The 27041-nt window shown below is 38.4% G+C and overlaps 1 protein-coding gene across 9 annotated transcripts in view; it reads left to right on the top strand.

The window, feature by feature from the left end:
* The window catches only part of SLC4A7 (solute carrier family 4 member 7), a 68005-nt gene that overhangs the window by 6986 nt on the left and 33978 nt on the right, over nucleotides 1-27041 (top strand). For 7 of the 9 annotated variants that reach the window (XM_081881853.1, XM_081881852.1, XM_081881856.1 and 4 more), the window contains 5 exons: nucleotides 17596-17677; nucleotides 22021-22164; nucleotides 24049-24187; nucleotides 24840-25000; nucleotides 25893-26081. In XM_081881853.1, coding sequence (XP_081737979.1) covers nucleotides 17596-17677; nucleotides 22021-22164; nucleotides 24049-24187; nucleotides 24840-25000; nucleotides 25893-26081 — 715 coding nt within the window. The remainder of the gene's footprint in view (nucleotides 1-17595; nucleotides 17678-22020; nucleotides 22165-24048; nucleotides 24188-24839; nucleotides 25001-25892; nucleotides 26082-27041) is intronic. The other 2 variants (XM_081881855.1, XM_081881858.1) reach the window with 1 other exon arrangement.

The following is a 27041-nucleotide window of genomic DNA, read 5'->3' as shown; positions in this document are numbered from 1 at the left end:
AGAGGAGACTAATAGCATCATCAATTCATTCAAATTCAGTAGATAGGTCAAGGAGTTTTTTAAAAATAAGATACTCATATAAGCACTCACCTAGCATTTGAGACTTTCTGATGACGACCTGATCTTTATTACATCCCATGGGGATTCAAAATTACCGGTAGTCCCTGCTAGGACAAGGCCTAATGCTCTGAAGTTCTCTTGTTAGAGGTGTATAGCTGCTTCCTTCTGCCTTTCTGAAAATATAAACTTCCTTTTTGAGAATCTTTGAGAATTATTTCTTGCCTACAGAATTATTTGTTGGGTGTCTGTGTTTGCCTTAATTTTGTTGATGATTCAAGGCTGGGAGGTGGGGAACTGATGGGACATGCAAAATAACAAAGAATTTCTTAGGTGAAGGACCAGGGCTTGCATAAAATGGTTAGAAACTGTTTGACCTGCCTAGTAAGACTCTGACAAGAGGTAGATTGGTAAAGTTCAGCTGCTGAAAACCTTTGAACAAAATTGCTCACTCATAATATGTTCCGTTCTACTTCTGTCATTTCTGACTTGGGTAATTTTGAGATGTGTTCTTGTTGTCCCCCCACCCCATCTCCTTTTTAAAATGAAGGCTGGGAGTGTCAGCTCAGGACTTTTGACATATTTGAATATGCCGTTTACAAACACTTCCAAATAATGATATATCTCACTTTAAGTTGAAACATAGTTTAGAGGTACCTCTGCTTCAGTGAGAATTTTTGTTGTTTATGGTTTAGTTTGCTTTTACAAATATAGGATGTTCTGTTGCAGAGGCACTAGAGGGCACTGCTCTCATATCTTGGTTAGAGAAATCCTGTGTTATGAAAATACACATAATATGTGGAAAGCCAGTGAGGACTTCATTTATAACATTTTAGGCTGTAATCTTATACATAATTACCTGGGAATAAGCCCCATTGAACTCAGTTGGAGGTTTTAGATGAGCTGAGAGGTAAGTAGTGAAGAAAGGAGAAATCATGAAGGAAGAATATACACAAATAGCCAAGGTAAGATGGGCCAGAGCTCAGAATGAACTCACGCTTGCAAGAAAGGTTAGAAGATGGGTAGGCAAACTAAGGCCCGGGGGCCGGATCTGGCCCAATCGCCTTCTAAATCTGGCATGTGGATGGTCTGGGAATCAGTGTGTTTTTACATGAGTAGAATGTGCCCTTTTATTTAAAATGTATCTCTGGGTTATTTATGGGGCATAGGAATTCGTTCTCTCCCCCCCCCATATAGTCCGGCCCCCCACAAGGTCTGAGGGACAGTGGACCGGCCCTCTGCTGAAAAAGTTTGCTGACCTCTGGGTTAGAAATAAAAACGGTTTTTGTGGCTATGTTCAAAGCAAGAGGAAGAACAACCAAGTAGTAGGTCCCTTGCTTGGAGAAGATGGGGAAATGCTCACTAACACGTTATCTTGGAAAAACTGACAAGTGGGGTGCCTCAGGGTTCTGTCCTAGCCCTGTTGTTGTTCAAATTCATTATAAACAACTTGGATGAAGGAATTGAGGGGATGCTCATCAAATTTGCAGATGACACCAAACTAGGAGGGGTAGTCAAAGTCGCTGAAGACATTTTCTGGATTCAAGATTACCTTAACAGACTGGAGAACTGAGCCAAAATGAATTTCAAGAGGGACAGATGTCAGGTTCTACACATAGGCAGGAAGAACCAGCTGCAAAAATATAAAATGGAGGTAGGTCCCTTCCAACTCTGTGTTTCTGTGACATCTGGTTTACCAGTAGGACTTGTGAAAAGGATCTAGGGGTCTTAATAGATCACAAGTTTAACATGAGTCTATAGTATGATGCTGCAGCGACAACAACAACAAAACTAATGTTATTTTAAGCTGCATCAACAGAAGTATAGTGTCCTGACCGAGGGAAATAATAGTCCTGCTCTATTCTGCCTTGGTCAAACAGACCATACCTGGAGTACAGTCTCCAGATTTGGGCACTACGATTTAAGAAGGATATTGACAAGCTGGAATGTGTGCAGAGGAGGTTGACCAAGATAATCAAGAGTCTGGAAACCAAGCCTTATGAGGAACAGTTGAGGGAGTTGGATCTGTTTAGCTTGGTAAAGAGGAGACTGAGAATATATATGATAGCAACCTTCAAGTATCTAAAGGGCAGTCACATGGAGGATTGAGTGTTTTCTCCTGTTCTGGAGGCTAGGACCCGAAATAATAGATTCAAGTTACAAGAATATACATTCTCACTAAACATAAGGAACAGGAAGAACTTTCTGTCACTAAGAGCTGTTTGACAGTAGAACAGTCTCCCATGAAAAGTGGTGGACTCTTCATCCTTGGAGGTTTTTAAGCAAAGGCCAGATGGACATCTGTCATGCATGATTTAGTTAAGATTCCTGCACGAGGATTTGGAATAGATGACCCTCAGGGATCCCTTCCAGCTCTACAGTTTTCTGAGTTTCTGATTTGACTTCTGAGTACAGTTGTTCCTCCCTTTGCGTCTGGGATTTGTTCCGGAGCCCTGGGTGCTTAATGAAAGGGACACTCAACAAAGTGCTGCTCTGCACATGCGTGAAGCGTGATTTAGCACTTCTGCGCATGCGGCAAACCCGGAAGTACCCAGTTCCGGTACTTCCGGGTTTGCCACGGACATTGGACGAAGTGGACCCTAAACGGGACGGACTCAAAATGAGGTACCACTGTAGATATGTCAGATTACACTGCACACTTGGCACTTCTGAAGCTAGTATCTTGGTCATGGCAATAAGCCATACTTGTGAATAGATACAGCTATTCTTTTCTTCATATATAAAACCTTCAGCGTGTTGTGGGGTACTTAAAGGGTGTGTGGACAGGATACGCGGATCATACTTCAACTACAAATACAACCTAACTAGTTTGACATCTATGGAAATTGAAGTGCACTTGTGCTAATAGCAGAAAGGGTGCTGCAACAGGTAATGAACCTAGGCAGTGATCTAGTTAGCACAGAAAGCCAAACCATGACTTAGCATGAATGAGAATACATGCAGGTTGTTGGAGCAAAGTTTGCAGCCACAGTGCTCCTTCTGAGCCATGATTTGTCTTAGCATTGTGTTCAAACCCAGGCTTGTGGTTTGTACCTTCAGACAAACTCCAAGTGATAAGGCAAGAACAAACTTTTTTTTACAGCTTGTGACTTGCTTGTCTCACTCCCAACATTCAGGTGCAATGCTTTACCAAACCATGGCTTTTCCCTGGGTAGCATGAGAGCAGAACGACTGAGCGCAGAACACCTGAGTGAGGAGCAGTAGAGCTTTGATCTTTGCTTGAGCAACCTGCACATTACTACCAAACCCTGGTTTAGCTTAGTGTTAAGTGCAAGTGGGGTCATTGTGTTCTTTAAAATATCTGCTTGTGTATAAAATATGTGACTGGAATGTGACTGGAAGCATATCACAGGCATTCAAATAGCTTTTGTATAATGATTCCAAATTATTACTTGCTTCTTTGTTTCTGGTACATATTGATGTGTGGTGGTTCCTCTTCAGACTGTAGTGTTGATAGCAAAAAAAAAAGGTGATTTAAAAATATTGCTTGATACTAATTCTTCATGAGCAATGGGATTCAATAGAATATTTAATATACTGATGAACAGCATATGCAGTATTTTGGATTCAAAATATACTGAAATAAAGTCTCAAGGCTTGCTTCAGATGATCTAATGAGAGACCATTTATATGAATGTGAAAGTGTGTGTTTGTAATCAAGAAAAGAGGAATACCTTGCTTCCATAGGTGGTCAGAATATCAGCAGGGTAAAAGATGCTTATTCTTGAGGCTAGCTTTATGTTGCCAGGAGATTGAGAAAAGGAGCGGCTGACATTATCTGACAGTTCTTTTCCTTCAGCAGCTCTGATGATCTTCTTAAGAAAATAATTTATTGTTTGCTCTGGCAATAATCACTTTTGCCTAGTCAGGGGAGATTGTAGAAGCAATTAAGAACTGCACTCATGTTTTCAAATTTTGAATGTCTGGTGAATGCATTTAGTTCATATGACAATTTGTATGACATTTAGATTAGTGCACAAAAGAACATGCTTGAAATTGAGGTCTAGAGTTGTACTCTGGTTCAGAGGAAAGCTTGGGATATACTATCAGCAATACTTCAGAGGAACACATTGTGAGTTGAGTTCTCTTTATTTTTATTGAGTGTAAAGCTAAAGTGGCACAGGCCTATGCTAAACAGAGTCTATTCCTAACTCCTGAAGTAGTAGTAGCTTAGTACAGTATGTTCTGTCACAGTAATGAAAGGAGGACCAAGCTGGAAATGCCAAAAAGTGCTTCTGCTGATTGACCTAGTTCTATAAGAACAAAATCTGTTTGTTTCACTCTTTGTTGAGACTTGATGCATTCAGTGTATCTGCACTATCTTTCTTCAAGTCACACTGCTGCTAGTGTTCACTTAAATTAATCATCTGTAATGGAATCTACTTAAGCAGCGTTTTGGAAACTGCAAGCTGCTTAGTGTAGTGAAAAATAGACTCTTAAAATCAGATTATATGATATGCAATTTCTAATTACTCTTGGCTATTACTCTTGCCTATATTTGAATACCCTAGACAAGGCAGTGGCATGTTTTGAATTGAAGGACAATGGTTCTTCCCCCACTTCCCTCTCCAGTTCAAGAGACACTAAAATCAATTTAGCGGGTATATCAGACCTTTTACAAATCTAATTATATGCTGCTAAACAGCAAGGGCCCCAAAGGCCAAAATGGAATACATATTTCACTCACTAGAGCTCGCGTAGTTAATTATATAGCTGTTCTTGCTCACACACTTGTCAGGCTCTGATTATAGTGACCACCAGCCATTTGAAATTAATTTTGTATTATTTGCCTATAGGGATGGGGCTGGCCCTGTGTCATTCTGTCTGACAACCAAATTCCTATTTACCTAGTACTGGCCCACATGGAAAAGAATGGACCGTTAGTTCCATGTTCCTACCTATAGAGCTGGTCCTGGTCCTGTGCCATTCTGTCTGTCAGTCTATTTACCTAGTACCAGCCCATATACCAAAGAATGGACCTTTGGTTTCTGATTTCTGAATTACATATTGGGAAATGTTCTTTATAATGTCCCCAAGGCCATCTATAGTATATATATTTTTACACTGTTGGAAATAATTCCTGTGCATGTGCTATTTGATTAATACTTTCATTTGACTTCATAGTTGGTGAGTCTACCCACCCAGTATTTAAAAACTGAAATGTGTAAAATCATTTCTTTCATAAAGGAAATGCAAGCACTGGCAGTGTACAGGGATGAATTGTCAATCCCCATTTGGCCAAGAAGCTCACTTGCTGACCATGGGCAAGCCACACTGCCTCTCAGCCTACCCTACGTCAAAGGGTTCTGGTGGGGATTAAGTGAGGTGGGGAAGACCTTGTATGCTACCTTGAGGTCCTTGGAGAAAAAGGTGGGACATAAATGCAGCAAACAAATAATCATTTTGTTGTTCATCAAATGTACCTGCAAATGTTTAGAACAGTGCCTTACAACATGAAGGTATTTCATATATTTCAAAAGCTTGAGTAAAGCAAAACAAAACTCAGAAAAATAGTGTATTAGTAGAAACATATGTTTGAAAATAAGCGGTTCAACACATTGCATTTCATTTATAAACTATATATCACATTTATCACTCTACTCTTGTACTGTATATCAGTATCGGCATATATTAAAGACTGGACAAAAATGAGCAACATTTCCCAAAAGTCAGTTACCCTGTATGAAATTGTGTATGTCATATTCCTTCTGTTATTGTTTTAGCACTTTTTAAATACTTGTTTTCAAGAACCTTCACTCTCTGGTTCAGAAGTTCATACTGGGATAATTTCGGTAGATAAGTATAAGCAGATAAGAATAAAAGTGTGCAAGTCAACTTACAAAGGTTGGCAGTGGCAACAACTCAATTATTCCATTAAATGAGCACAGCAATGTCATGTGGACCTAGCTTTCAAAAGCAGTCTTTTCCCTCGGTTTGAAAATTGTCTGAATGCCTTGGCTCTTCTGTCATTTCCTTTACTCTGTGGCATAACAGAGTGAACAGCTATGAGGACTGTATGTGGATCAGTAGAGGACTTCAGAACCAGGCTTTTTGATTCTTTCTATCATGCCTGTATTGTTTTGTGACAGTCTTAAAACCTTTATTCTCTCTGGGTTTTTTTTGAGGAGATGGAGAAGTAGTTCCTGCAGTACCACATTGGTCTAGGTAGAAGTAGGAGGCAAGTGATATTTGAAAGCTTTCAACAAAAATAATTCTCACATCTGTAGGAACTTATGAAAGACTGAGCATTCACTTGACAAACACAAACCAATGTTCAGCACTGCTGCTGAATTTTTCTGACATTGTCCAGAATGTGTGTCACCTTGTGAAAGTATATGTGTGTCTCTGTGTGTTCATCCCACCCTGCTCCACTCCTTTGAAAGCTGATGATGTACCATCATTCAATTTATTAGTTGACATTATAGTATCTAAAAACTCTTTATTTTTAAGGGAATTCACCATTTGTTTTAAGTTTGACAATAGATATTTGCTCATGTGCGTGCGCGCGCGCGCACACACACAGATATACTTTTGTATATCATTTTGGGAATTACATTTTTTGAAGTGGTTTATAAGTATTATAAACAATAATTAAGCAGCCCCAACTGTAAAGGTTATGTCATACTTCTCAGCCTTGCATTACTGTATTTATGCGTGGTATAGCAAATGTGCAGATTTGAAATTTGGCTTTATAAAAAATGCACTCGTTAAACAGCTATCCTTTTTTGGTGAAGCCTTTTAAGGCTGTGTTTATAAAATGTTCCATTCTATTTTAGGAATCTAGTTTAAGAACCAGGTATTAATTATATAAGAACCTGGTCCTTGGTTAACATTATGGTTACTTCTTGTTTTGCATTTGGTCCTTAAAATAAAAAATGTGGCAGAGCAGCCTTTAAACTAATAGGGTGGGGGCCATTCCATTCCAGGGATGAGGAATAAAATGTTTATCATTTTTCAAATGGGGGATGGGTACAGCGAGGCATTGAGAAAGCAGGGGCACATGCTAACTATTAGAGAAGCAAAGGCACCATACCATAGGGTAAAACCCATATTCCAAAGACCAAACACACTAGTTATGGGTGTTTATTTACTACTGCTAGAAGCCTGTGAGCCAAAATGGACATTAGCTAGAGTCCTTGGTTTTGAGAGAAGAGCATAGATATAATGGACATAAGGGAAACTTGGTGGACTGGAAAAAAACACCTGTTAGACCTGGTTATCTCTGTTAAAAAGTATATAGGAAAGACAGGGAAGGTTGTGCTGGAGGTGCTGTAATCCCATACCTCAAAGAGAGCATAAAGTCCAGCAAGACAGAAATCCTCAAAAGGGCAGACTCCACAGAGTTGCTGTGGGTGGAAACACCAGGCCCAAAGAATAATTAGTACTATTGTCCAGTGAACAAAACACCCAGGTTGATCTTGATCTTGAGAATGAAATCAAGAAGGCATGAAAAATAGGATGTAATGTAGTAATAAGTGACTTCAAATACTCTAACGTAGACTGGCTACATGTGTCCCAGTCATGACAAAGAGATAAAAATTTCTTGATACCCTAAATCATTGTGACCTAGAATAGTTTCTCATGGAACCAGTCAGTGACCCTGGAATTAAGTGACACTGAGGACCTGGTGTGGGATGTAAGTGTTGTTAAACCAATTAGGAGCAGTGGCCATAGTGCTATGAAATTCAACACACACACACACACACACAATTGTTTGTTATATAAATATTTAAAAGGCTTGTTTTTTACAGTAACATGTTTTTAATATTTTTTGGGGAGCTGCCCAGAGTAGTTGGGCCAGCCTGGTCAGATGGGCAGCATATAAATAATAAATATATTTTAAAAATCATTTCATTCATTTCATTCATTGCCATTTTATAGAGGTAGTGAAGTCTACCAAGTTGGATGCCTTTGAAACTTGATTAGGTCAAAACCATGAAAGGTATGGCTGTCATTGGTTTCTAGCCATTTTGACTATGTTCTGCCTCCATTGTCAGAAGCAATATGCCTCTGATTACCAGTTGCTGGTAATCTCAGATGGGCAGAGTGCTGTTGCTCTGATGTCCTGCTTGTGGACTTCCTATAGACATCTGATTGGCTGCTATAAGAATTGGATGTCAGCCTTATGTTCTTAAACTCTGGGGTAAGAAAGTGTATTGTTAAGAAGACCAAAATTAGTTATAAACCACAATTTTGGTTTCTTACATAACAACAGGATAGTTTTTAGCAAAGTCCTCTTCCTGTCTACGTGGGAGGAGGAAAGGGTGGGGGGGAGCACAGAAGCCTACTCATGTATCTATCACATGGTTTAGTGTTATGTGCAAACTAAACATATGTATGTAGGAACTTGTACCTTATATTTCGTTCCTTAGAAGCTATAGTTTGAAAAATGATTCTTGGCATCTGCTTTGTAATGGGAATTGATCTTCCTTCCCCCACCCTCCCACCTGCAGTACTTTTTATAGATTCCCAAGAGAGCTTTTCAGGCTCCACGTAACTAGAAAATTGGCTTTTATGAATATATAAATGTGTACAGTGTTTGAGACCTTTTTTAGTTTGGGGATTTGAGTCAAACACAGTGACGATAAAACCTTGGGCCTTAACAGCAAAACATTCATATTGCAGGCCGTTTTTAGCTACTGCTGTAGCTAAACGTTAAGTCACAAACCACATAGTTTCAATTCCTTTTTTGGTGTTCCCTTGGTGGGAATTGAAGGCATGCCATGTTCCTCAATTCTGTTATTATGTGACCTGTGCTGGATGTAGTTACTGGCCTGGAAGACTTAAGTATCTTTACAAGATAACTGGCTGCAACAGAGTGATTTATACAGCTGTACATCTGTGTTGGCTGCACTGTTATAAAGTAGTTATGTGTGGTCTGGTTTCTTCAGGCTCATAGCACTGCAAACTTGCACAAGGGCATTCTCCATTTCTTCAGCATCAGCATGGAAGGAACACATATAGACAAGGAGCTGGTAAATACTTCTTTCAAAGAAATAACATTTTAAAATGGCTAGAACAGAACTCATGATAGTCACTCTTGTATGTCAGATTGCGTAAATAATTGTCTTGAAAACCTTTGTAATATCAGGGTTTAATATACATACAAATTTAGCTATATAGTTTTTTTTATAAACTCCTTTAGCTTTATAACGTGTGTGACTGAAAACTTTGACTCAAATACAATTAATATTGCTACTTATTAACTCATCTCTTTAGAGAGGGCAGATTTTTTCAGGATTAATGTATGTTAGGAAATTGTACTAAAATGTGTTAAAAGTAGCATCTTGTGAAATTACAGGTTTCTTGTCTAAACATACCTTCCACTAAACTTTCTTAGCACCCTTCTCTCCTTCATGCACCATATTATAACAATTTTTGTTAGGTCTGTAGTAAACTTTTGACTATGTAAGATTCTTGGGCAGGTCATCTGTACATAATCAGGATTAGAAGCTCATCAGCATTCTTTGTGAAACTAGTCTCATAGGTCTTTTTCTCAGTATCATGTTCAGTAGAAGATAACTATTTAATGGGGAAACAGTATGGTTTAAAGTTAGTGAGAAAAAGCTTCCTGAGTTCAGTATTTGATAGAAGTTGCAGAACATGCCTAGATAGCTTTACTTAAATGACTTATCAATATGGAGGTACCCAACATTTAAAAAGACATGTCTGATTCCAGTAGTCTCCTGGACTTCACTTTTCATTCCCCACTTAACATTCTGTTTTGCTATCTTCTAGGAATATATCTTGCTGGAGTAGATAATGTGGTTGCTAACTTGGATATTGATTTAGTATGATTTAAGTCTAACCCTTTGTCATGTTAAAAGATTTTCCATGTGGCTGCATGTAAAGAAAATATGTTTGAGAATCTTAGAAAGTTTCTCAGTGGTATATCAGCTTTTGTTACATGAACAATTGTAATATAAAATCAGGTAAAGTCTGTCCATATTTGTAAGGGTTTTTTAATGTTTCTGCTTGTGCACTGGATGATAGAAAGGTGGTCTTTAAGTTTTAGGCTGCCATCCTAATCCCAACCCTGCCTGCCAGTGGAGCCTTGTGTAGTGGTAAAGCCACTGCCACATCTGCTACCCAGCCACTTGCGGGGGCGGGGGGGGGGGGCAGGGCTGGTGGCAGCAGCCGCAGCAGCATGATTGGGCTTGATACTTGCCAGCAAGAGCCATGAAAACAGCTTGTAATCCAGTTCATTCCAGGCCAGCACAGCCCTGCCTCCTCCCTGCCCTTGTTTCATGCCTCTCTGTTACGAGTGTGTACATGGACCCGCATGTGCACAGCCAGCACTCATGTTCACTGCTGAGAGGTTTAGGATCTTTTCCTAGAGTTATAACATGTGCTTGTTATGGATGTGCTTTAACCCTTAATCTTATGCCCACAAGAAGCTCTCACTCAAAGAAATGAAGCTTGGTTTATTATATAAAACAGGAGCAACAGAATATATGAAACTGTTGCTTTAGACAGCAAAGTTACAGGCTAAGCAGGTAGCAAATTACATTACATACACACCTTAATTAAAGAGTAAAAGATTCCCTTGTTCTAAAAGCCCTACAGAAGCTGCTAGAAGGAGTAGGGAAATGAAAGTATACTTGTCCTTAAAGTGAAGCAGCAGTGTGTTGAGATCTGGGGAGTGCTGGTTAAGTTCTATCCTGTTGGAGATATGAAGGCCAACTAGCCTTTGAATCTAATAGGTTTTTAAAAATACCCTTTTGCCAAGGCATACTAGTGGAGAGGGAAAGGGTCTGTGAAATGATTGATTCCTACCATTTCCATAATCTCTTCCAGACTTTCCTGTCTAGTTCTCACCTTGCCCATCTTTGGTCATCCTGTTCCTGTTTGCTTAACAAAAGGGTGAAAGACTTTGATGGTATCTGCACCTGCCCATCTCTGCCTGCCATCTGCCTTTAAATCACCTTACCATTGTGGGGATGGATCTCACTGAGGAGTTGAGTATCATGTACTTGAAAACAAAATTTGCATGTGTTAATCTTCTGGTCAGATGTGGGTGAAGGCAGGATATGCCCAAAATGCCTTTCAGCAGGAGGCTGGAGGCTGGCTTTTTCCATGGTCACCAAAGCTCATCATGAAAGATCTCATGTCATATTAGAGTTCTGTCAATCTTGTACTTAAGTCATGATCTGCTGAGATAAACCATATCATAAATTCAGATTAATACACACCTCCTTACATTTGCACTGGTGAATAACCCTCCAGCATGCATTGTGGCCACCTGTTCAGCAGATTTTCTTCTGAGTCCAAACCCCTTACTGCCTGGCATAATGGGATGGGGGTGAATTGCCATGCCTGAAATACAAGTGTGTAAAAGTGTGTACTTGCTGATTTCTGCTGTCATAACATATACCCTGGTGAAATCCCCGTCAAATATAAACATGTACAGGTATCTGATGAATTGGCCTTAAGTGTAATGCTACTTTTTGCCTTTAATGTAGGTAGTTTAGTGTGCATTTTTCACAAAGCAAAAATATTACGACAACTTTAGTTTTACATTACACATCTGTTAGATGAGCATTCTTTCAGCTGACAGCATTAGTTCAATTAAAAGTTGTGGTGTTTTTAAAAGTGATGGTAGAACACTTAAAGTTATTTGAGAATGCTAATCAAATTAAGGACATGCTTTGATCAGAATAAACTTACATTTATTTTAAGGTATCTTACTTTTCTTAGAAGACTCGCTGATTAATATTAAACAGTGCAAATGGTTGGTGAAAATGCATACTTTAAAGTGTTTCTGCATTTTATGGATCCTCTTAGTTTCTCCTTTCTGTCTGTCTCTGTTCTGATTTAGTTCTATTGCCTGCAGAGAATCAGATTCCAGTCTGTTTCATCTCAGTAGGAATTGCAAAGACAATGAAAAACTCCTTCCCTATTTCCCCTTATATTTGCTTCAGTGTTAAAATGTCTTGTGGTAACCAGGGAGCTATGATGTCAGAAGCTTACAAACACAGTAAGATGAATGCAAATTAGGAGTGCCATCTGACATGACTGATGTAAGTAAGTGCAAGGCTGATTGTAATGGCACAAAAAAATCCTGTAAGTTTATCTGGACTGTGACAACCAGAAAAACATTCCTGGAATTCTGGAAAAATGCCTGGAACAACAGTTTATTATGTTGAAGCATCTTCTATACAAGGGAAGGCTAATATAATTGGGGCAGATTTTTGTTTTTGTTTTTTTAAAAAGACAACAACTGAGGCAGGTATGCTTGAGATCGATAACATTTTGAACAGTATGAAGAGAGAGAAAGTTGTTTTCCTTCAACAATACTAAAACTCAGGGTCAATAAAAATTATGCGAGAAAAAAAAAAAAAACCTCAGGGTCATGTAATGAAGCTGATTGGCAGCAGGTTGAAGGTTTTTAACATGATACATGGTTATGAAATTCACTACCAAATGATTTTGTAAGATCCAGTATCTTAAACAGCTTTAAAAAGTACTAGAGAAATTCTTGGTCACCATAATACCTATCATGCTGCTATTTTTCAGCAAACAGGTCTTTATTTAAGTCAATTTTTTGCCTAATTCTATTGTGTCAGAACATGTAACAGCTTGTAAAGACTGCAAAGCCCCTCTTATTCAGCTTTCTGATGAGTCAATCCTTTTTCTGCATGGAATTGGACTACTGGGGAAGCTAAATAGGTTCATATAAACCTCACTAGCTTTCAGTTACATACTTTTCAGACACAGAAAAGTATATTAAGAGAGATGCAGAGCAGAAGGTGACTTTCATGATGTGCCCTAGAAAGCTGCAAATTCAGCAATGTGTTGAGCGAGTTTTACTTGCACGTTATTAAGTATTGGAAACCTATGTGACTAAGTTCTGTTTATAGCAACAGATATAGTATATTGAAGACTAAGGATTATAGTTTAAGCAGAAAATTAGTTCCTAACTCAGAGCTTTGTTAATTTCAAGTTGTTTGACAAAAAAAATTAAGAATGGGATTAAGGCTACTATTACTTCATGGAATAATCTCAATCTCAGTGTATTTGTATTGTAATTTTTAAAAACAGGCATGCCTTTAATGCCTTGGGAAGGTCTACAAGGGCACACATGCCTTGCAGTAATCTAATCTATAGACAGGCTGCTTTCACATGATATAATTTTGAAGGCCACTTTTTTATGAGCGAGCTGGCAAAGAACGCCTGTTTCATATTTGTCAAAATTACAATGTTGGTATAAACAGCATTCTAAAACACATTTTCCCCCTCTGGCATAGTGTAAGCAGTTTCGTTGCCTTTAATTAAAGCAACATTGCAATAATCAAATCTCATAATGTATTGAAAATTAATCATCAAATGGTAGTATTAATAACCAAATAAGAGAGGGAAATGTAAATACAAATACAAATGTAAAAGCTTGTGGAATCATACAACTGATAAATAATTAGCCTTCAGTCCTTCCTCCTGAATTAGAACATTTTTATGACTCCAACCTGAAACGAGAATTTATGTAGGCTGTTTTTGCCTTCTCTGAGTGAATAAGACAACTTCATAATTTGGTAATGTCTCAACATTGGCCCCACTTAGTTGTGGTTATCTTTTTTTTTATTAAATTTTTTATTAAAGATTTCTTAGTTCACAAAAATACGTGCATTGTCTCTTTTTTCAAGTTGTGTTTTCTACAGATCAGTTTCATTTGTTGTGAGACTTTATTATTGCATACAATGTTAGGTTAGGAAGAAAAGAGGGGGAAATAGTGAGTGGGGTGGGGTGGCAATGCTTCTATTCTTAGCTAGACTGGTGACTGGGGGCGGCCGCCGAGACCACATAACACCGGTCTTGAAAGACCTACATTGGCTCCCAGTACGTTTCTGAGCACAATTCAAAGTGCTGGTGTTGACCTTTAAAGCCCTAAACGGCCTCGGCCCAGTATACCTGAAGGAGCGTCTCCACCCCCATCGTTCTGCCCGGACACTGAGGTCCAGCGCCGAGGGCCTTCTGGCGGTTCCCTCATTACGAGAAGCAAAGCTACAGGGAACCAGGCAGAGGGCCTTCTCGGTAGTGGCACCCACCCTGTGGAACGCCCTCCCATCAGATGTCAAAGCGATAAATAACTACCTGACATTCAGAAGACATCTTAAGGCAGCCCTGTTCAGGGAAGTTTTTAATCTGTGATATTTTAGTGTATTTCTGGTTTTTATGGAAGCCGCCCAGAGTGGCTGGGGAAACCCAGCCAGATGGGCGGGGTACAAATAATAAATTATTATTATTAATATTTGTTCCAGTGTCACATGTGGGTTCTCTTACTATTCGCTTGTTGTATTTCCTTGGTGGTGAGAGAGGTTGGGGATGGCCTAGGGTGTGGTTGGTTGTCTTTGGTTGGCTGTAGTTGTGGCCATCTTAAATTTGTGGTGCTTTATGCACCCCTCATCTAACCTTAATATACAGTCATACCTTGGGTTAAAGTAGCTTCGAGTTGAGTGTTTTCGGGTTGTGCTTCGCAATGACCCGAAAGTAACGGAATGCGTTACTTCCAGGTTTCGCCGCTCATGCATACGCAGACGCTCAAAATGACGTCATGCGCAGATGTGGCGAATCACGACCCGCAGATGCAGGTTGTGATCGCTTCAGGATGTGAACGGGGCTCCGGAACGAATCCCATTCTAATCCAGAGGTACCACTGTACTTTAGTATTTGTCCAAAGTACATTAAGGAGAGCTTGTTTTGAACATTGCACTACTTGTTTTTAAAGTTCTTAAATGCTTTAGCATTGAATAGTAAGAAGCATAGAATCATAGAATTGTAGAGTTTGAAGGGACACTGAGGGTCATCTAATCCAACCCTTGGTAGTGCAGGAATCCTGTACACAGGCATCCCTGGGTGGGCTCAAACTACCAACCTTCTGGTTAGCAGCCAGACACACTGACACATGTGCCACAGAACATTAATGATCATTAATGGTATGGGGCATAAAGTAGTTAATTGTGTTCTGTGTTTTTTAAAGCATAAAAAAGCTGGTAGGAGTTTAAAAGTTAATAGATAAAAACATTTTAATCTGAATGCACACAAGAGTTACAAATGCTACATAATTAAGGCGATACCATAGCCTATGGCAAGAATGGTGAATCTGTAGTTCTTCAAATGCTGTTGAGTCCAGTTGTCCAGCAGCCCTAGATAGCTAGTGGTCAAAGAGGATGGGAGTTGTAGTCTAGCAACATCTGGAGGGTCACAGGTTCTCATCTCCTGGTATGCGCAGATGACTTTGATTTAAAAAAAATAATGTATAACTGTCTTCTTCCCTGACGGGACTCAAGGTGGCTTGCAGATAAAAATAAGAGCTACTAAACACATAGGAAAAAACCATTAAAACACAAATAATTGATAGAATTAAAAATTATATGCATATATAAAATATATTAAAACCGTACTGATAATTATAAGAAAAACATCATGACACCAGTCTTTTCATTAAAAGCACTTTGTTTTCGAAGGCCTGTTAGAACAAGGAAGTCTTCATCTGCTGGTGGAAGGGCAACCAGGAGGGAGCCAGTCTATTTTCTCTTAAGGAGCTAGCAGCCATCAATAATTCTCTCTCTTGCGACCCTACCAAGCATGCAGTCATGATTGTGAATCATATCATAACTTTATATGTAACCTAAAAATGAACTTTTTTTCTGGCATTCTCCTTTTAGGAGTATCTAGTAGTATTTGCAAGATGCACTCTCATGACGGTTTTTTCTAGAAGAAAAGAATCTTATCTTTTGTAGAGAAGACTGCATTCCACTCTAAGGCAAAAATGCTGGAAATAGAGGTAGTAATGAGGGGAAGAATCTGCATTTAATAATTTTAGTTATACTTAAGGCTTAGTTATTGTGTGTATATGTATATATATATAGAGAGAGAGACGTAGTAATAAAGGGAAGAATCTCTCTGTGTGTGTGTGTGTGTGTGTGTGTGTGTGTGTGTCTGTATGTATATGTGTCTGTCTGTCTATCTATCTATCTATCTATCTATCTATTTATATCTATATGTATCTCTATTGCCCTCAGTGTTTGCCCACCCTTGGCATAGCCTCTATTTCTAGTGGGGTCTCCCTTATGTCACATTTTAGACTGTAAGCTCCTGAGAGCAAGGATTTGTTCTCTTAATACCGTGTAGAGAGTCATGCACTCACTAAATAAATGAAATATTCTGAGCATCTTAGCTGTTTCTATTGCTACATTATATGATACAAGCAGGATTTTTGCCTTAGAGTGGAATGCACTCTCGATATATGGCATGACTTGTTTTTGAGAAACCTGTGCTGAGTCTTAGTAATCACAGCATTCTTTTCTAAAAGCTCACAGACTGACTTTCTAATTATCTATTCTAGGACCTGGTATCTATGTCAGTAGTTACCTGCGTCTTCTTTCTCCCTCCAGTCCATCTCCAGTCCACAGGGACCTTATCTATTATCCAAGAATACTCACAGATTATAGACAGAGGTTCTGAGATTACATCTGCAAACTCTTTTAGTACCCTTGGGTGCAGCTCATCAGGCCCTATTTATCAATATTGACTTTTTTTCACTCACCAAATTTGTGATGGTGGGGGTATGTGGCCGCGAGGCCCATTAGTAGTATGGGAGGAGGGACAGGGATGGCTTGTGCAGCCCTGCAACCTTTCAATGTGTATGGGTTGTCTTGAACCCACTTCATCCCCATAAGGACCTGCTGCAGAGAGGTAGTTATTTGCATAAATCTGCCCAATGAGTTTTTGGCTAAGCCGTGATTGGAAGTGTAAATTTTGTGCCTCTTGGCTTTCAGGATTTTTTCAGTAAGATTCTTTCTCTTCCTCCCTTTTGCTATTCAGAATCGTAAGTCTCTGCAATGCTACACTATTGCCAACTAATTCTTAGGTTTTTGGAAGGAGAAATATCTACAGCTTAACTCTTTAAGAAATGTTGGAAGCCAGTAGTTAAATGGAAAACACTTTAATGCAGATTTAAGCTACAAAATCCATAATACAGAAATGCATTTAATGTTTAACTTGGCAGAAGTAAAAAGAGAGAGATATTTTGTGCAACATAATGCCTTTTTAGGGTCATTATAAAAATGTGTTTGCTAAATGCACAGCTTGAAAAAGAGGATATATTTGTGAAGCTTATTTTCACCCAAAGTTTTTAATGTTTCCTTTGAATCATGGTAATTTCCCTTCCCTTTTTATAGAAGATGCACAGTCTGTTACTCAGTAACTCTTGTTTTCACATGCTAGACAAGCTTACACAAAACTATTAAGTTCGACTATGACAAGCAATTGAAAATGGGGTATAAAACTGGTTTTCATTCCACTCAGGCTTTCTGGGCAACATGATGACTTGCCAAAAAACTTATACTAAAATATGCAGTTCCAGAAAATAACCCTGTGTTCTCTGTTATTCCTAACCTTCTGAAGATGGTATCACAAGCAATTTTTTAAGATTTTTTCATAGTCATTTATAAAATGGAAACATAAATATGTAGATGTGATTATAGTGTTAAAACTGGATGTCTGCTCTGTCTTTTTTAGGGTCATGATGAAGAAGCTGTTGTGGATACGGGCAAAATCAGCTCTACTATCAACACAAACTTTGAGAAAGAAGAACTAGAAAGTAAGTATATTTTTTCAGTCTCGTTAGGATTGTTATTTTTCCCAAGTTCAAAAGTAAAACATGTTAGAATCCTAGTGCTGCACTTGTGTTATCCGGTTTGGCATGGTTGCATCGATGCCATTTGAAGTCATGCCTGGGATTTCCACCTAAGTTGTTAGTGTGCATTGCATCCAACATGCAAGATGAAGTCAGGTACAATTACCCTTTCTCCTTTCTAGCTCTATGCTTTGCCATCCTTTTTAGTGAAAGAGACAGGATTTGAGGTGCTCTGAGAACCTCAAGAGAGCACAACACCAAAACCCCCCCTCCTGCAATCATCTCCAGTTTTGAGTAGAATCAGGGGTCAGAGAGTATCCCTGCAGTTGTGCTGTGCTTGGGACGTGCTTGTTGAATGGTTTAAAGGGTATTAGGATAGCTACTGATTTAAGCTCTCTCTGATTTGCTGAATATGTGGAAAATATTTGTAACTGGTTGTGGAAGAGAAACAAACTTATACAGGTAACCATGCAAATAAGAGTATGTGGAGGAAGAAATCTAATTAAGAGACTTGCACTGTGCAGCAGTGAAAGCTGTCTGCAAACTCAGGCACACACTTTACTAAGAACACCATGAAAAGAACTTGAAGATGTTAGTTGGACAGAAGACAATGATGCCATTTTGTGAAGTGAGCAGTCATCTGGTATTTGCTTATGTTATGAAATTTGGCTCCTGATGCATCCTTGAAAAACGATGGCTTGTGCCATCTGCTTTTTCCATGGCATAAGTCCAAAGAAAGCTCATTAAGAAGAGGGGGCTGCACTTGACTTTTACTTAGCTTCACTTAGGTTTTTCTTTGCCAGGTGTAACCGTGTTTACATTTAATAGTTCTATTATCTCGAATATGTGATACTATAAACTGTGTTCTGAATAATAGTGGCAGACTTTTCAATCTGGATTTCTGCTCTTTGACAGCAAAATATTCTTCCGTTTCTCTGTGTATGTAAGTTTAACATGTTAACATAATGGGGAAATCCTTGAACGTGTGTAAGAAAATGCCAAAGCTAGACTGCAGTTTTAAGCAAAAATTGTTTCAAGTAGGTTCCATTGAAGCTAGAGTGCTATGCTTCATAGTTAATGAGTTTACAAAAGAGGTATTATATATATCTGAATGAATAAAATCAAGAATGAAATTGTAATATTGAGTTGCCAGAGAAGGTAGAGGTTTTTTTAATGAGACGATACTTTGTAAGAATTTTCTGGGTGTTTTTTTAAAAATATAAGATTATATGTTGCATATTACTTACAGGTATAATACAGTAATAATATAAAATTATTGGATAAAAAGTAGTGAATTGCTTTTTTAAAAGTGTATTCTGATGCTGTGCAAAAATCAGCTGATTTGGAATTGCCTTTAATGTATTTTGTTTATTTTCTACGTATCATAAGTTTTCCATGGTGTGTGGTCTGAGTATATACAGTAGAATAAGTAGTGAGCACCTTTTAAGAAATTTTAAAGTGACACCATTAATGACCTTAACTGGTAAATACCATTTGTGGATTTTGTCAACTAAGCTTGGATAAAGTCATGTCTGATTAAACCAAACAACTGTCTCTGGAGCTATGTATACTAAATTTAGTGTCCTTCATTCTATTAATGCTGTTGAGTATTAGATTAAGCTAATTCGGTAACAAGCTTTGCTTGGGATTAGTATGGCACAGCCATTGTGGAAGTGGGGTTTCTGAAGGTCATTTAACAATTCAGCTGTATCCTTTGGACTATAAGGATTTTTTTTTTTGTATATGACTTGAGACCATGGAATTTAATGGAATTACTTAATATTTTTACATATGGATGATGTTCCTCTTCCCCTCCATCCCCCCTCTCTCCCACATACCCAGGGACTACATTGGGCATCATATATTCTTTGCAGTATGCCTCGGTGAAATGTGGAAGTAGTTTCAAGTTTGATGAAGGGGATACTATGGTTAATTAGTTACTTCTAATTATTTCATTGTGGCCACTACGAAGGGGAGAAGAGAGAACAGGCTTTGTATGCAGGCAAAAGGCTCATTTATATCTCAGTTCCTTAAACTTGAGTTAGGATTACGGTATCTAAATTCATCTGGAGCGTGCCATTCTAGTAGACCTTTCCCTAAGTAGATTTATTTGTGAAGAATTCTTACACACACACACCCCCCACACCCCCACCAGTTCCTCTACAGTGTTCCTGTGTAAATTTCAATGTCTATTTTCTTTCTCTTCCAACTGTGGGTGTGATCAAGTTTGCTTCCTGCTTAAATTGCAGTGAAGTTGAACATCCTGCGTTTGACTTAGAAGCCAGGTTTGATGTCGAACTGCTGGCAAGTTGCAGCTGGGAACAGGACTCTTTTTCTAACCTAGACTTAGTTTAAAAAAAGGCCACAATTCAGTGAGGTGAGGCTTACAGCAAGTTCTAAATCACTTGCTTTGAAGTTGAGAAGAATACCGATTTTGACTGTGTTCCAACCAACACTGGTTTATTAATTGTGATAGACATTGACCATGGCACACATGGTCATGACAATTTCATTACAGGCCAGTTTAGATGTTCCAGTTCAGTGCTGCGTCCCACCACCTTCTTTCTTTCTTTCTTTCTTTATTTATTAAATTTATATGTCGCCCTTCACTCGAGCATCAGAGGGCTGTTTACAACATAAAAAACACAAAAATACATAAACATAGTAACAAAAACCATACCCCCCCCCCAAGTTTCACTAGCTAAGAGCCTGTGAGAAGGGGAATGTTTTTGAAGTTGCCAGGCTAGCCTCTCTTGGGAGAGCATTCCACAAGTGGGGAGCCACTGCAGAAAATGCCCTGTCTCATGTTGCTACCCTCTAGACCTCTTGTGGAGGAGGCAAACAAAGAAGGGCCTCAAATTGTGATGACAGGGTCTGGATCAGTTTTTATGTGGAGAGGTGGTCCTTGATGAATTGTGCCTGAGCCAGCACTTTGAATTGGGCCTGGAAACTAATTGAAAGCTAGTGCAGTTGTGCCAGGATCGGTGTAATATGCTCAAACTATATTGTTCTGGTGAGCAAGCTGGCTGCTGAATTCTGTACCTGCTAGAGTTTCCGAACTGTCTTCAGAGGCAGCGCTACATATAACACATTGCAGTAATCTAACCTTGAGGTTACCAGAGCATAGGCAATGATAAGCTATTCCTGTCCAGATAGAGGTTTAGCTGGGCTACTAGCTGAAGCTGATGGAAGGCACTCCATGCCACTAAGGCCGCCTGAGCCTCAAACTGACGTGGTTTTTTTTCCTTTAAAAAACTGCATGAGTTTTTCCAGATATTCAGAAAAGAAGGATGGGGCAAGGAGATCCTGTTTAATAATTCTCCATGTCATTTTGCAGCTGTGAGGCCACTTTCAGTTCAACAAAAACACTGTGGGGGAAAGGAAACATCTTATTGTATCTAGTTTGGGCCCAGTACTGTGTTCAGATTTCAGTACTTGGAAATGTAAAAGCCTGCCTTTTCTGTCTAGAAAATGAAATTGTGGTAGCCTAAGATAATAAAGAGATTACCAATTATCACATGATTTTCATAGTATGTGATTTATATAATAGTGTAATGAATGGAATAAGTAGTGAACATCTACAGAAATTCTAAAACGACACCATTAATGACGTTATTGCTATGTGCTGTTTGGCAAACTACTGTGGATGTTGCAGCAGCAGCTTTCCTTTATCTATTGGTGGTTGGGCAAGGTGATGTTTGAAGTCCTTGACATATCTCATTATTCTGTACCAAATTCATTTTTTGAGCTGGTACATCCTTTAAGGAGTTCAAACCTTTTCTTGAAAGGGATCTAGATGTTCAAAAATCAGTGAAGATGTTTTTATTTCTATCCTGATAATGAAAAAAGGAAAATCCATTTGTGCCAGATTGGTACTTCTCTGTTGCCTTCAAATTCTTGTACAGCGGTACCTTGGGTTACATACGCTTCAGGTTACAGACTCCGCTAACCCAGAAATAGTACCTCAGGTTAAGAACTTTGCTTCAGGATGAGAACAGAAATTGTGCTCCGGCGGCGCGGCAGCAGCAGGAGGCCCCATTAGCTAAAGTGGTGCTTCAGGTTAAGAACAGTTTCAGGTTAAGAACAGACCTCCGGAACGAATTAAGTACTTAATCCGAGGTACCACTGTAAATAGAACATTATTACAATGTTCATCAAATAGCAGGATTGGCTCTTTGTCATCTTTTGGATAATTCATGTGTAGTGTATAGTACAACAAGTGTCCCAATGCTAATTTCAAGCCAATTATGTGGTCTGTGGTTGTCTGATTGATATGCCTAATATGTTTCATAACATTTTTGGTTAAGGTCACAGAGCTGTTTATATTGGTGTGCACGTCCCCTTTGGAAAGCAGGGTCGACGACGTCATAGGCACCGTGGACATAAGCATCATAGAAGAAGAAAAGAAAAGGAAACTGACAAAGAAGATGGGCGAGAATCTCCATCCTATGGTAAGAAAAAAAAGTTATTTCATTGTGCTTTAAGCAGCAGTATAGTAAAACACAGTTTTTTGGTTATTTATTTTTAAGAAGAGTAGAATTGACAGCATGGTAGGGTTTTATGGGCATGTTCCAGAGAAATTACAATAGTTAGTTGCCTGTGTTTATACAATGTTCACAGAGCTTATTGCCTCATTATTATTCTTTATGAACTTTTTACGTCAAGAACTTGCACTCTGTTCTTGTGCTACGTAATCTTAAATTATTATATCTGGTCAGTGGCTAGTCAGATTAGATTCAGAACTTTTAAATTGTTTTCTAATATAGATCCTTGAAAATGTTTACGTGGCTGCTAACTTGATTTTTGCGTTAAATACAAGAAATGTACATGACTACAGATAATGAAATGAATGTAAATAGAGGAAAAGAGGGAAACATTGTGTAATGTGAGTGTTGTAATGTTAAAGGAGGAAGTTGTATAATGGAGAGAGTCTGATATCCATAAGGAAGTAGTTCAGGAATTTGGATTTGTGAATTTCAATTTATTAATGCACTCAAAACTGTAGCAAGATTAAAGCCATATAACAAACTTAACCAAATATTCAGTATTATTCAGGAGAATATGCATTCTACCTGGATTGTTCATATATATATTTGAAATAGTTAATATCCCTGGATTCCCCCCCCCCCTTGAGAAGGATCATCATGTCCAGTTTAATCCATGACCATTATTGTGACTATGATCATGGAAAGACATGGAGCTAAATGTATGTACTCCCATTTAACATCCAGATGCATCTTGCTCCCTTTCATGCTCCCTTTGCCATTTTCGTTCAGTGGAAGGTTTTGCTAGAAGGTTAATAGGTTAGAAATGAGTTAATCGAAAATGAAAACGCATCACTACTTGAGTGTTTTGAGCCTTTAAAGTCACTCAAATCAGGTCTGGAAATATTGATTCTGGAACAAGAGGCTTTATTTCATTCTCAAACCATGATAATCTCCCTTTATCTGTTAAGGATTTTTGCTCGTTTTTCTATGCCGGTTATGATTTCTGTTTGTAAAGAAATCTTTCTGTGTAAAGATTAAGTACCATTTCAAATGTTCCTGTATTTTCAAACATAGCAGTCATTCTTCTCTCTACAAATTTTGTATATTGCTAGTACACAAGCACAGTTTGCTCAAGACCATATGCTTCACAGTAGGTGTGTAGAATCATAGAATTGTGGAGCTGGAAGGGCCCCCAAGGGCCCCAAGGGTCATCTAGTCCAACCCCTTGCAATGTAAGAATTCCAGTCAAAGCGTACAAGGGGAAGAGAGGGCAGTGTGTGAAGAGGATCATGGTTTAATGTTTAATGTTAATGCGAGCCAGCTTAAAGAGTCTTGCTTATATACGGCCAAGGGAAATAGGTTATACATGTGCACCAGTGAGTCTTTGCCTCATATATATTTGGCAATGGTTCATAAAACCTTTCTAAACCAGGGACTAGCACATGCCTGTGCACAAAAGTAGACCCTGATCATGGGATCCATTTGTGGAAGACGATTCCAGGAGTGTGCATTGTATGGTCACTCTTTCATAAATGCTGCAGTCCGACTGATCTCAGAGAGACCTAGCCATTGCAGAGTTTCTGCAAACAGTGCTCTGTTTTGTTTCAAATTAGCTGTATGTATTCATGTACATTCATCGCCCACTAAGAACCACTGGAATACGCGGAGCTAAAATCTAAATAATAGATGGTGTTATTTTTCTAGAAAGTTGGTTAAAAAATAACTTCTCTTCCACTTCCAGCATCAGTAGTTGTCTTTTTGTTTTTAGCAGTGTGGTGGTATAGGTAAGAGTTTGACAATCTAAACCTTAAACTAAGATGTGCCCTTCACAATCTTATTTCCATCAAGACACACCATCCCAGAGGGTACAATTTATCCTGGGTACCGAGGATGATGATGAAGAACACATTCCCCACGATCTATTCACTGAAATGGATGAACTTTGCTTTAGAGAAGGAGAAGAATACGAATGGAAAGAAACTGCCAGGTAACCAATGAATATTCCTCGTCAAATTCTCTCACTGATGATTACAGCACAAAGAGACTTGGCCCTCCAGTTTACATTAAGACAAGTGGAAATATGTGAAATCTGTTTGAAGTGCCTGATAAGTATTCCTTAACCCCTAAGCATACTTCTCCTAGCTCCACGGCTGTTGATACTACTGCTTATTTTTTTAAAAAAGATATTGCTCACTTTTATATAAGGGTGCTGGTGTCAAGTGGTAGGGTGGTTGATAAATGAAGGATAAATGAGGCTATAATCCTGTACTCTTTTACCTGGGAGTACGTCCTAGTGAGTTTAGTACGGCTTACTTCTGAGTAGGAAAGAATACGATTGTACTGTAAATATTTTAATAAGCAAACACTTAAATTATAGAATGTATGGAAAGAAGATTCTGAGAAGCAGGGCCAAATGAGAGATTTTATGTATTCTTATTCAGCTCTTTTTGTTGTAAATTGTCCTGGGGCCTGTGCAAAGAGTGATATATCAATCATCTAAAGAAATACATAGATTGTAAATAGCAGAGTTTTTAAAAATTAAAAATAGTTTTTATTAAGGTTTTTTTTGTTTAAATAGCAGTATTTTGAAAGATGACGACTTGTTAGTGTGCATGTAGCTCAGTGTATTTTCGTTTCAGATGGCTAAAATTTGAAGAAGATGTTGAAGATGGTGGTGATAGGTGGAGCAAGCCTTATGTGGCTACCCTGTCTCTGCACAGTCTCTTTGAACTGAGAAGCTGTATCTTAAACGGGACAGTCATGTTGGATATGAGAGCGAGTACGCTGGATGAAATAGCAGGTAACAGCCAGTTTTCCTTTAAGATTTTTAAAATTTTGCTTGTGTAGATCTAGTTCTAAAACAAAAAACAAAACAAAGCATTTTTTTGGTTATTCTGTCTAAGAAAGAAACACGATAAAGGCAAAAAATACCCACCATTATACTTAAAGCTTGAAGTTAAAAGTCCTGCTGATTAACTGTGTTTCATTAGCAGATAAGGGCCATGCTAAAAGTTGTACTTGCTTTAATTTTCTGTAGCATAATGTTGTAACACAAAAAATTCATTTTATTCAGTGTGTTAGCATAAATCTTAACCAGAACCTCTCCGAAGCTGGGGTATTGTCACAGGGGGAGATAACAAGATGGTTCCAGCCTGAGGGTTTATTGCAGGGCTTCATTGCTTATTCTGTCACTCTGCTACATATTTTGTTGGCAGCAATTTTAAGTTTTGGGATTAAATCTAAGCAAAAATGTGCCTCATTCAGAAGAAATCTGGACATTTCCAAATAAGGACCACATTGTATACAGTATGATCGCATCTTGTGCCCAATTCACTTGCGTTATTTCAACCTTGTGCGGTTGAAAGACAGCTGGTTGAAATTGCACAAATTAATTGCATGCATGGCGGAGAGCTTAAAAGCTCTTTTTGTGCTGGGTTCTGCTGGCACGGAAAGAGCTTTTAATGTCCCTGCTTTGTATACTGGGCAAGTTCTGCTCAGCGCATGGACTCTGGGATGCTATCATGAGATCTTGCAGGAGCTTTGCATAGTTTAGCAAATGCTTGCTTTATAATCTTTAACCAGAATCATCATTTACCAAGGAAAGTCTTACGGATTGCTCTTAATGTGGAATTTGACTTATATCAGCTTCAGGAGGTCACTATATTTTTGATTTAACCTTTTTCTCTCTATAGATATGGTGTTGGATAACATGATAGCTTCTGGTCACCTGGATGAATCTATGAGAGACAATGTCAGAGAAGCTCTTCTGAAGAGGCACCATCATCAAAATGAAAAAAAATTCACTAATCGGATTCCCCTTGTCCGATCCTTTGCAGATATAGGCAAGAAACATTCTGACCCTCTCTTGCTTGAAAGAAATGGTGAGATAAGTCATGGCATTCAGTTTGTTTTAACTTTTAACAAATTTAATGCAGAGATGTGAGAAAAGTCAGCACACTTGAAGAAAACAAGTTCATAATTCATTCCTGATATATAAGGAATTGAGTAAACATTTGTCTGTAGAATTAGTGACTTTGTCTTCATGCCTTTTGATCTGTAAGAATTGAGAACTGTGCTTACACCACTGAATATATGGATAGATGCTTGTGAAACCAAGGCTTATGAATATTGTGTCTTGTTTTATTATATACCTCCTCTATTTTCTGGCTCTTCCTGTTTTATGCCTATGCTACTGAATTTTATAATAAGTCCATTTTTCTTTTAGGAATAATCAATAAATGATATTTTGGTGAGGAAAACCACACTGCTTTTTATCTAAATGATTGCCTTGGTTTCTCCTGTTTGCTATTCTCTGTATGTGCATGTGTTTATATTTGCTTATAATATAGAATCATTATAGGATATTCTGATAGTGTGCTTTTTATTTACTGAGTGGCTCTCACATTTGGTGTTTCGTTTCTGTTGGTGTGGTTTCTGATGCTAAAAAAAAATAGAGTCACTGCTCAGGTAATTTGAGGTAATCAAATGTGTATCTCATTTTATATTGCTATCTATACTCTTAATTAGAATTATCACATATTTGACTTTTCATGTATGTATATTTCAAATTGCTGATTTTGATAAAACCTGCCTCTAAAGATATTGAGTTTGGTAGCTCCACAGCAAACTGTTGCATTATTATTAGGAGCCTGTAATCAGTACAGAGTCTTTTTAGGCCCTGATCCTAGCATTTTTCTTCCATACCTTCCTGTGGTGACTTGTTTTTAAAGTAGGAAAAACAAAGGTTCACATACTGTTGACATCCTAGGTCAGGATAGTGACTGTGTTTTTATTTTGCATGTTATACTTCAGGTACTGCACTTTCTTGTTTTTCCCAGAAC

This window comes from Podarcis erhardii (genome assembly GCF_964252035.2).
Source record: "Podarcis erhardii genome assembly, chromosome: 12".
NCBI classification, from domain to species: domain Eukaryota; kingdom Metazoa; phylum Chordata; class Lepidosauria; order Squamata; family Lacertidae; genus Podarcis; species Podarcis erhardii.
The sequence above is the reverse complement of the archived record's forward strand: the minus strand, read 5'-3'. Positions and strand labels throughout refer to the sequence as shown.